The 12,119-nt window shown below is 38.6% G+C and overlaps 1 protein-coding gene across 3 annotated transcripts in view; it reads right to left on the reverse strand.

Moving 5' to 3' along the window:
• LOC122481236 (NEDD4-binding protein 2-like 2) overlaps window positions 1-11,226 on the reverse strand; it is a 73,680-nt gene extending 62,454 nt beyond the window's left edge. For all 3 annotated transcript variants that reach the window (XM_043576521.1, XM_043576532.1, XM_043576554.1), the window contains exons 1-2: window positions 11,031-11,226; window positions 8,468-9,726 (exon numbers count right to left, since the gene is read on the reverse strand). In XM_043576521.1, coding sequence (XP_043432456.1) covers window positions 8,468-9,726 — 1,259 coding nt within the window. In that variant the 5' untranslated portion in view covers window positions 11,031-11,226. The remainder of the gene's footprint in view (window positions 1-8,467; window positions 9,727-11,030) is intronic.
• Window positions 11,227-12,119: the final 893 nt, after the last annotated feature.

The following is a 12,119-nucleotide window of genomic DNA, read 5'->3' on the forward strand; positions in this document are numbered from 1 at the left end:
GAGAGTGGAAAGTGGTGGAAGGGATTGAAAATAAGAGTATTGTCATGGGATGATTCAAGAACACATACCTCCAAATCAAAGGAATAGGAAGGACTCCAACTATTAAGACAAACCTATCCCTCCTTTCCTCAGCTTATTGTAAACCTGTAAATAGGCATACCTCAGAGATATTGCAGGTTCAGTTCTACACCACAATAAAGGGAGTCAAATTAATTTTTTGGTTTCCCAGGGCATATAAAAATTATTACTAAAAAACAATACATATATATATATACCTTAATTCAAAAATATTTTATTGCTAAAAAATGCTAACCATCATCTGAGCTTTCAATGAGTTGTAATCTTTTTTGCTGGTGGAGGGTCTTGCCTCAATCTTGATAGCTACTACTGATCAGGATGGTGGTGGCTGAAGGCTGAGTGGCTGTGGCAATTCTCTAAAACTGGACAATTTTGTATTGTATCGACTCTTCCTTTTGTAAACAATTTCTCTGTAACGTCTCTGTAAACAATTTCTCTGTTTGATAGCATTTTACTCACAACAGAACTTCTGTGAAAATCAGATTTAATCCACTCAAAACCTGCCACTGCTTTAACAATTAAGTTTATGGAATATTCTAAATCTTTTGTTGTTATTTCAACAATGTTCACAGCATCTTCACTAATGGACTTCATCTTAACAAACCACTTTCTTCGCTGTCCATAATAAGAAACACCTCATCTCTTAAAGTTTTATCATGAGATTGCAGCAATTCAATTACATCTTCAGGCTCCACTTCTAATTCTAATTCTCTTGCTCTTTCTACCACATCTGCAGTTGACTTCTCCACTGAAGTCTTAAATCCAAAGTTATCCGTGAGGGTTGGAATCAACTTCCAAATTCCTCTTCATATAGATATTTTGACCCCATGAATCATGAATATTCTTAAGGGCATCTAGAATGGTGAATCCTTTCCAGGAGGTTTTCAATTTACTTTCAACTTTCTTTGATCAAAGAATCACTATTTTTGGCAACTACAGCCTTACAAGATGTATTTAATAATAAGACTTGAAAGTCAAAATTACTCCTTGATTCACAGGCTGAAGGATGAATGTTGTGGTAGCAGGCATGAAAACAACATTAATCCTGTTCTACATCTCCACCAAAGCTCTTCGGTAACCAGGTATACAGCCAGTGAGCAGTAATAATTTCAAAAGAATCTTTTTTTCTGAGCCATAGATCTCAACAGTGGGCTTCTAATATTCAGTAAACCATGTTGTAAACAAACATGCTGTCATCCATGCTGTCTGCTCAGGCAGAGTTCATTTAGCATAATTTTTAAGGGCTCTAGGATTTTGAGAATAGTAAATGACTATTGCCTTCAACCCAGTCACCAGCTGTGTTAGCCCTTAACAAGAAAGAGTCGGCCTGTCTTTTGAAGCTAAGGCACTGACTTCTCCTCTCTAGCTATGAAAATCCTAGATGGCAACTTATTCCAGTAAAAGAATGTTTGTCTACACTGAAAATCTGTCATTTAGTGTAGCCACCCACCTTCATTAATTATCTTAGCTAGATTTTCATTAATTAGCTACATCTTGCTGCAGCTTCTACACCAGCACTTCCGCTTCACCTTGTACTTTTATGTTATGGAGACAGTTTCTTTCCTTAAACTTCATGAACCAACCTCTGCTAGCTTCACACTTTTGTGTAGCTTCCTCACCTCTCTTAGCCTTCACAGAACTGCAGAGTGAGGACTCTGGATTAGGTTTTGGCTTAAGAGAATGTTGTGGCTGGTTGGATCTATTATCCATACTACTCCAACTTTCTCCATACTAGCAAGGCTATTTTGCTTTATCATCATTTGTGTGCTCAGTGGAGTAGCACTTTTAATTTCCTTCAAGAACCTTTCCTTTGCAGTCACAATTTGGCTGCCTGTTTGGCTCAAGAGGCCTGGCTTTTGGCCCATCTTGACTTTTGGCATGCCTTCTTCACTAAGCATAATCACTTCCAGCTTATGATTTTAAGTAAGACGTGCAACTCTCCCTTTTAGAACACTTAGAGACCACTGTAGGGTAACTCACTGGCCTAATTTCAATATTGTTGTGTCTCAGGGAATAAGTAGGCCTGAAAATAGGGAGAGAGATGGGGGAACAGCAGGCTGGTGGAGCAGTCAGAATACAATGTTTATCAATTAAGTTCCCTATCTTATATGGGCACAGTTCATGGCACCCCAAAACAATTATAATAGTAACATATGAGTTGCCTGGATGGCTCAGTCAATTAAGCATCTGACTTCGGCTCAGGTCATGATCTCACGGCTCATGAGCCGGAGCCCTGCATCTGGTTTTGTGCTGACAGCTCAGAGCCTGGAGCCTGCTTCCGGGTCTGTCTCTCCCTCTCTCACTCTGCCCCTCCCCCACTCACACTCTGTGTCTCTCTCTCTCCTTCAAAATTAAACATAAACAAAATTTTTTAATAGTAACATCAGAGATGACTAATCACAGATTACCATAACAAATATACTAAAAATAAAAAAGTTTGAAATATTCTTAGAATTGCTAAGTGACATAAGGACATTCAGTGAACAAATGCTTTTGGAAGAATGGAGCAAAAGACTTTCTTGACACAGGGTTACTGCAAACCTTTAATTTGTAAAAAGTGCAGTATCTATGAAGCACAATAAAACAAGGTATGCTTGTACATTTTATAATAAAAATAAAAGTGCAGATATAAAAATAAAAAAAATTTAAACACGCATTTCCAATTATAGAAATTATAGTTCGAATTACTTCAAACAAAGCAAATGAAATTAAATGGTTAGTTATTTGCGAGGCTGGAGTTGGATTTCTTTTTTAAGTCGCCATGATTTTTCCAAAATATACTATCTAACATAATTGGCATCTTATTTGTTTATACAGACAACCCAGAATATAAAAATGCTACAATATTAGCATTCCAAACCAAAGCTCAATCATCTAAAAATAATTTTGACCATAATCAGCCTTATTATATCAAATTATTTTCAACAATATCAGAAAAATGATACCACCTTTCTTAGACATCCTGTTTCATTTTTTTCCATTCTTTTATTAGCACTGATTTTTCAGATATTAATAATACCATACTACAAACGTATAATAGCTTTTGTACCCAAGAAATGTTTTAACCACAAAAAAAGGTAGGTGGCGGGGTGTGGAGAGGGGAGGAGATAGCAAATCAACTTACACCATTAAACCAAGTAAACATCAAACATGAATAAACCTCTATGAAGAACATCTTAAATATATAAATCATAATTACAGCAAATAATTTTAGCTTGGAGAGAGACTTTTTCCTCCCAGACTGTTCATGCAACTTTTAAAAATTCCCTGAATTACCTCAAACTGTGAAGCTTTATTTTGGGGACTTATATAAAAAATTACCTATAATCTATTTGGATATATTTGATGCCATATCAATCATCTGAACCAAAAATAAGTTACTTAAAAATATTAACATTTTCAAAATTCTTATGGTCAGATTCTATTAGAACTTTCACACATTAAGTAAGGTGTTAAAATGAATCCTCCAAATGTCAAAACTTAGAATTCTGAAAAATCAAGTATCTAATAAAAAAAATCAGGTATGAACTCACTGGCTACTTGATTTGTATTTTCCAGAATATCCATCTTTTTGAAAACTTACTATATTACGAGCATTTTATGTATATCTATGACCCCATTTAACTCTCCTGACAACTTTGCCAATTTGATATTAAATAAATCCAGAAAAAAAAATGACTTCAGAAGTCAGGCTCCTGGAGTTACATAGCAGTGTCAGAGACAAAACCAATGGCTTACAATGAGGCCTGCTTCCTGGTATTCACCCCCTCCTATAATCCCTTCCCCTTTAGTGTGGGTGGGAGTCAGTGACTACAGCTTCTAACACAATATGGCAAGGTTGATGTAATGTCCCTTCTGAGATTATAGAAAAAAGTGACTTATGTTTTAGGCTCAAAGCTGGCTCCCCTTCTCTTATCAGAGCTGTGAATAGAGAGCATCACAAGGAGAAAAGAACCAAGGGAGGTCTCCAGCCTATAGCCAGCAACTAAATGAAGCCTTCAACCCAACAGCTCACAAGGAACTAAGCCTTGTCAACAACCTCAGTAGAGATCTTCCAAGCAGATCCACCCCAACCTTCAGATCAGAACAGAACCCTAGCCAACACTTTAATCAATAGCATTGTTAAAGACCTTGGACCCAGAGGCACCCAGATAACTGCACCCAGACTCCTGTCCTTCAGAAACTGTGAGATGATAAATGTTTGTTGCTTTAACTGTTTTTAATAAGGTAATTTGTTACACAGCCACAGATAACTAGCAGTCTGTGCTTATAATTCTTCACTTAAGTAAGGAACAAGTGAATCCCGTTCCTTAACTGTTTTGGGAACCCTAGTGGCCTATTATGAGTTAATTTTCATAATTTATTTTTAAATTTTCTAATAACTATACATTATTTTCTCTAATAATCCATGTGCATTTACGACCAGAAGTGATTTTTCCAAAAAAAATCTGAGTAGAACTGACATTTCATGAATGCTTTATCTCCTGCATTCCCTTATCCCTGCAGGGTGGCCCTGCATACCCTTATCCCCAAACCACTTCACTGGGGCACTTCACTCTCTAAACACTCTTTCAATTAAGAATAGTATCTACTAGGGGCACCTGGGTAGCTCAGTCGGTTAGGTGTCCGACTTCCGCTCAGGTCATGATCTCACGGTTTGTGAGTTCAAGCCCCGCGTGGGGCTCTGTGCTGACAGCTCAGAGCCTGGAGCCTGCTTCGGATTCTGTGTCTCCTCTCTCTGCCCTGCTCACACGCTCTCTCTCTCTCTCTCCCAAAAATAAACATCAAAAAAATTTTTTTTCTTTTAAAAAAACAGATACCTACATAAGGAAAGGTCAATCTTTTCCTCTGGAATTTAAACTGAGATCTCCTCCAAAAGCAGGGAGGAAGAAAAAAAAAAGCTCTTCCCATTTCTCTTTAAACTGCAATTTCTTGGGGCACCTGGGTGGCTCACCTGGTTAAGCTTAATCGTGGGACTTTTGATTTCATCTCAGGTAATGATCTCACAGTTCCCATAGGATTGAGTCCTGCATTGGGCTCCATGCTGACAGCAGGAAGCCTGCTAGGGATTCATTCTCTCTCTCATTCTCTCTCTCTCTCTCTCTCTCTCTCTCTCTCTCTCTCTCTCTCTCTCTCTGCCATTCCCCCACTCACACACACTCTCTCTCTCTCAAAATAAATTAAAAAACTTAAAAAAAAAAACAACCCTACAATTCCTTATGGCTGCTATAACAAATTACCACAAACTTGGTGGCTTAAAACAGCATGTATTATATTATAATTCTGAAGGTCAAAAGCCTGAATTCAGCTCCACTGTGCTAAAATCAAAATGTGGGTAGGCTGGCATTCCTCCTGGAGACTCCTTAGGAGAATCTGTATCCTCGCCAAGTTTTCCAGCTTCTAAAGGCCACCCACCTCCATATGGTCCCTTCCTCCATCTTCAAAACCACCAGTGTAACATCTTTCCTCCTCTCTGAAAGTGCTTCAGTATTTATCTCTTATCAACTCCCAACATTTTGCTAATATAATAATGAAATTAGTTGCCCATTTCTGAAAATACATTCGCTGTCATTAGTGAAACCAGTAGAGTAGAAGAAATGCATATTACCTAAAATATCTTAGGTTCAACTTTCCTCCCCTGTATGAACAGGGTCTATAGTCCACACCCCTAGGAATGACACCCAAAGCTTGATCCCTAAATGGTCCTGTGTCCAATCCCTGACTCCAGAGGATTCTGTTTGGCTGATGGCAATTACAATGGTAACAAATTCCACATCTAGAAATTGTTGAATTCTGCCTGAAATAAACCTTTAATCAAAGCACCGAAAGTTTTCCTAAAAGGACAAAGAGCTAGCACTTCCACATACCTACAAAGGGGTATGAACTGTTTTGCACCAGCTTATTCATAAATATTTAAACTCTGTAATTGTGTTAGAATTTAATCTAAAACTTATTTCATTAAAATCTGTTAGCAAAGTTGTGGGTAAACAATTAGGTAAAAAATTTGGTAAAGAATTACTACATGAGTTCAGAAGGATAACTGAGGGCTGGGATGACAAACCAAAACCTCAAAAGGCAGAGGCATTCAAAAGAACCTTTGAATAAATACTGACAACAATAAATGGACAGGTATTCTGTCTCCTGCTATAGACGGCAGGTGCTAATCCAACTACAGAAGGACATGAAGATGGGAGAGGTGGGCAAGGACTAAATGAAGGAAGAAGGGGACTTGAATACCTTTCTTTCTTCAAAGCCCATTTTGGGGGCACCTAGGTGGCTCAGTCAGTTAAGCATCTGACTTCAGCTCTGGTCATTATCTTGTGGTTCAGTGCATGAGTTCAAGTCCCGCACGGGGCTCTCTGCCGTCAGCACAGAGCCCGCTTTGGATCCTCTGTCCCCTTTTCTCTCTGCCCCTCTCCCACTCACTCACTCTGTCTCTCTCTCAAAAATAAATAAAAACATTAAAAAAAAAAGTGGTGACCTAGGGGCTCCTGGGTGTCTCAGTCGGTTAAGTGTCCCATTCAGCTCAGGTCATGATCTCGCAGTTTGTGAGTTCAAACCCCCGCATCGGGCTCGGTGCTGACAGCTCAGAGCCCCGAGCCTGCTTCAGATTCTGTGTCTCCCTCTCTCTCTTTGCCCCTCCCCTGCTTGTGCTCTCTCTCTCTCAAAATAAATAAAAACATTAAATTAAAAAAATTAAAAGAAAATAAGTAAATAAACACACATTTATAAAAAAAAAAAAAAGGTGGTAACCTAAACAGATACGTTTGCTTCTTTTAAATAAGCTTTTTAAAGTCAGGAGTCAGGTATCGGGCCCTGCATGCAATAGATATTAAAGTGAAGGAGCAGAGAAGAAACACGCTATCATTTATATCCATAGTTTGATCTTGTCCCAGGTTTTGTAACTTCTCCCAAGCCCTTTAACCTGAACCTATTCTCTTAAGCCTCTGCTCCTTCTATGAAAATAACACAACCAATCTTACAAGATTTTTATATGTGAAAGTACTCTGTAAATTGTAAATCATGACACAAATGGTTGTTACTACTATAACATCCACTCCTATACACCTAATTCCTCAAATATGCATATTATATATAATCACCTCTATCATTTCCAACTATAATTATTCCTCCTTGAAATTCTATCACATACCTTATTCACCTTCGGTTTCAACATACTCCAATGTTATCTCAAATCTCATCTTTCCTTAAATTTATTCTATACCCATGCATAGTCAGGTGACCCTAGCTAGGAGATCCCTTCATACAATTTCCAAATTGCAACTGTTTCTTTCTTCTGGTCTTATATTCTAAATCTAGGAGACTGCCCATGTTCGTGAGACTTCACTCTTAATTTCTGTACTTTCTAAAGAGTTGAAATCTCATCTTCTCTACAAAATCTTCATTAAAATAAAAGGAATCGAAATGCAAAGACCTAAATTTAAATTCATTTACAAAGATCACAGCTTACGATCTAGCTTAAAATAAATGTCTGTACCATAAGTTTAATCTTTAATTTCTTGCTTCTGAAGAAACTTCTATTCAGACTGTTTTGCAAGAAAATACAAAACATTTATATAATGGTTCTTTGGACTTCTTTATCCTCACCACCAAGACATCAAGTTTTCTTTTTCTCCTTACCTAGCATACATCTTGAATCATCCTACAAAAACTGCAAAGAATTTGTATTGTTTTTCTTTGTGTTATTTTTCACAACTGCTTTCATTTCACAAATGAAATCAAATGCATCAATATTCTTTTTTTAAAAATGTAAACAAAAACAAGAATTTGAAACATTTTGTCATTCAATAATATATCACCAGCTGTAACTCCATTTTACTCAGGTACTGCTCACCTCAGACTCCTTAAACGTAAAGAAATCAAAAGGTTCCCTCTGTCAATCAACGATATGAACGCAGCACAGTGCTTAAAACACACCCACACCTTCTTTCCTTGGGTTATCTCATTTACTTCTCACAATTATTTCAGGAAAATAAGTATTACTCATTCTATTAACAAATAGCAAAACTTGTCCAAGGCCATAAAGTTTGAAAAAACGAAATCAAAAGCCTGAGTCCAGCTCTTCTTGAATCTGACTTAAAAAGGGAAGGCTAATACAGTTCTCAAATAGCATTTACTTACATCACTGTCATAATTATACAATGGTGTATCTATTTTTAAAACCCTCAGCAGAATCTTTACATGCCAATTCTCCTTTACTCCATCAGGAAACATCCTTTTAAATATTTACACCATCAGATACCATGCTCAAGTGTAACAAATTAAAATTTCTGCTAGAAACATGAAATCATTTGTCATTGATTACAACTATCATCTATGATTTTTAAGTAATGAATTACCAAGTATTTACTTGGTATCCTTTACTCACCGAGACAACGTTGTTTTCCCAGAACCAGGCAACCCTCTTAAAAGAATAAGTAGTTTCTGCAATTTATTTAACTTTTCCTCTTGAAACTGCTGGTTCATAAGCCTGTGTGTTCCATGATGGTTGTCCATAGAAGTATCTTTCCAACATCCTTCACTGGTTTCATAGAAACCATTACTCACATATCCATCTTGCACACCGTAGCCATTTGTAGAGGAATGATCTCTACTGGTGTTCTCACTACAATCAACATAGTCATTGTTCTGATCAAAAGTCAAACAGTTCCAGTTAACGTGACAACCATTTACATAATACCCATTTTGAAACTGAGAACCATCTTGGGCATGGAAAATATTTGATGGTGGATTTGGTGGAGTATCGAATCTTTGAATATTTAAATGATAGTTAAAACTGGGAAGAGGTGGACCGGGGGGTACTATAAAAGAATGTACTGACTGCCACTCAGGCCTGAAGGAAGTAAACGAATCATCACAAAATGCAGGTATTACTTGTCCATTACAAGGATATTTGCCTGGCTCGTTTCCCATGTGCTGTGGATAACCACAATGTGACTGAAGAACAGTACTAATATCTCTTTTCTTTCCTTCTTCAGATTTTAACAGATCATTATTATGGCCCTGATGACAGGCAGTAACTTGTTCCTCAGAGGGTTCAGGTTCTTCACAACTTCCTTCCAAATCATCTTTTTCATTTTCAAGCTCTTCAATTTCTTTGTAAAACTGGAATAATTCATTGTCAAGCTCTGATTCTTTGGAGTTAAATTTCTGTTTCGTGTCTTGTCCTTTGTCAGCTATACCATTGATAGTGCCTGACTGATTCCTCCCTTCATTACATTTCCTCTTCTCAGGCGGTTTGTAAATGGGTCCTATAAATGCTTTACTTGTGCTATATATCTCATCATCTGTGGATACCAACGGAGGACCTGTATCCTGTAAAATCTGTGCATCAGTGGATTCGATAACATCTGGTCTATTATTACCAGGCACCTCATCACGCACAGGTTTCGGGGAGTCTGTAGCTTTGATTTTGTCCTCCTGAGGATAACTATGTCCTCTGACATCAACAACGGTCACAGGAACCCAATCATTCCCAGTTTTCTCTTGGATTCTGTGAAAATCAGCACTACCATGGTGGGAAAAAACATAAGCCTCTTCAGCTGACTTCAATTTTTTATAGCATGGTTCACTTGTTAGTTCTTCCCCATGATCCAAGGATTTTGCTTCAATTTCACCATAAGGCATCTGGGGAACAAATAAATCACATAATTATTAGCTAATATTTTAAAAATCTAAACAAAAGTTTTTCAGAAACACGAAAACAGAAAAGACATTTGAATGTGTGATATACACAAATAATGGTAACATTTTCCCAAAATATAAAACTTACAAACTTGTAATTTTATAACTACTTACTATTTAAGTATTGTTATAATGATTTGGGGGGGGGGGTGAGTCTCACTGAAGGTAAGTAAGTTATCTTTTTTTTAAAAAAAGGTGTATTTCACCTTTGATGGAAATGATGCATTTCTGAACTTAAAGAACTTAAGTTTGGAAAATTAAATCAGTAATATATATTTGCTGATATACACAATTGTGTACTAAGATGGAGAGTAAATCTGCCAGCCAAACTGACACATTTCCAGAATGGTGTGATAAATGGCATTTTAAACCCTTACTGTTTAAAATCACTACATCTTTGGGAGTAAATGGATCCAGCTCTCAAACCTCAGCGTCTCCTTAGCAATCAAATGTTAGGTTACCTGAAATGCCAGACTTTACAGACCCTACTCCTGTTAGTGTAAAAGTGGTTTCCAACCGGCTGTACTGCATTAATTTAAAAGAAAAATAAACAAACTTCAGTTGCACTAAGAGTGACTCAAACACGTCACATTACGTTTAGAAATCTGGCAACTCCCCAAATCAAAGCGCTGATCTTTTCCACATGCTTGGTCAATCTCAAAGATAAATTCTGCTTCCCCTGAAATTACTTAGGGGCCCTCAAAAGTGCGATCCCAAAGCCCGTTTTACATACTTCTTCATTCTGCCCTCTCTCTGGTGTTCCTCTAACAGAGAGGAAAAGGGGCAAAAAAGACGAACTAAACGATACAGGTAGGCCTACAGAGACTGAAGATGATACAACTGCAAAGAACGCCGTCCTTTTGGAAACGGCCCCCCTTCCAAGCGCCTCCGGCCATCTCTCCGCTTCTCATTTCCTCCTTCGAAATATCATAAAAGTCTCAAAGAACAACAAGCGGTTGCATTAACACGGCGTGGCCTATACACAACCTGAGTCCCATGGCCTCCTGACCTCTAAAGAGGGCAGCCCGGGCAAAAGCGCGTCAGCCGGGGTCTTTGTCCCAATGGAGGCTGTTCGGGTTGTCAGAAATTCAAGAGATCTCCGAGACTCAAAGGTCCACTCCGGGCTAATCAAAAGGGTCCAGCCAAGAGCAGACGAGAGCCCAAAAAAAAAAAAAAAAAAAAAAAAAAAAAAAGACAAACGTCACCGTCACTACCCCACCCTTACTTAAAATGGGGTGTTTACTCACCTTACACTACAGCTCTGCATTGACTTTTACCTCCCAATAAAATCCTCGTCTAGAAAGACACGAACATCTGAAAAGGTAAAAGCAACGCGCAAACACCGCCCCAAAGCAGAGAGGAACTAAACCCCAAGCCCTCAGCATCTGGGCAAGCTGCACCGCCGTACGCAAGATGGCGGCCACCGCGCTGTTACCCCGGCAGGAATTACGGATTTGCGCTCGGCATTGTGGGAACTGAAGTCCAGCGTTCGCACCGGGCCTGGTAGACTCAGCGCTCGGAGACTTGGTCTCCCAGAATTCATTGCATGAGAGACACACTAGCTGTGACAAACGTAAACCCTAACTAGTTCCCAGATCTGGAGTGGGGAAGTGGTTTAGAACTGTCAACTTGGGCTGAAAACGTCAGTGACCCTACTCTGGGATTCATCCGTAAAGGAAAAGAGAACGCGAGTGCCTGGCATCCCAGATGCATAAGCCGCTCTCAGCGCGATGCTTTTGAGACTTTCTAGGAGACCATCAATCAGGCTTTTCAAAGGGGCCTCAACCTTTGTTACCGCCAAGTAGGGTTGCCGGCATTTCTACGAAAAACCACTCAGTAATTTTAAGTTCACGTTCTTCTATCCATGGAGACAATCACTGCAGCAGAGCCTTAAGTGCGTAAGAGAATATTATTTAGTATCGTAACTATGTTGTGTTTTGAGAAACAAAGGCCAGTTACTGAATTGCCCGTTAAAAATCAATTTGTAACAAGCGCTTAGAACAGCACCTGTTGAAAAGTAAGTGCTGTGTGTCTGTTAAATTAGAAATAATTATTTTTTAAATGAACAATTTGGCAATCCTCAGCCAAGAGCCCTTTCTCTCTTTCCGCTACCACCCCACACTCTGGGCCCGCTCCCTTCCCTGTATTCTTTCCTGCCACTACAAGTGAAACTGCTAATGTCTTCGTGTTTAAATAAATCTTTCTGTTGTGATAATGTTTTAATTTATAAATATAATAGTTAAAATCATAGTCTGGGGGCGCCTGGGTGGCGCAGTCGGTTAAGCGTCCGACTTCAGCCAGGTCACGATCTCGCGGTCCGTGAGTTCGAGCCCCGC

Source organism: Prionailurus bengalensis, chromosome A1 (genome assembly GCF_016509475.1).
Source record: "Prionailurus bengalensis isolate Pbe53 chromosome A1, Fcat_Pben_1.1_paternal_pri, whole genome shotgun sequence".
NCBI classification, from domain to species: domain Eukaryota; kingdom Metazoa; phylum Chordata; class Mammalia; order Carnivora; family Felidae; genus Prionailurus; species Prionailurus bengalensis.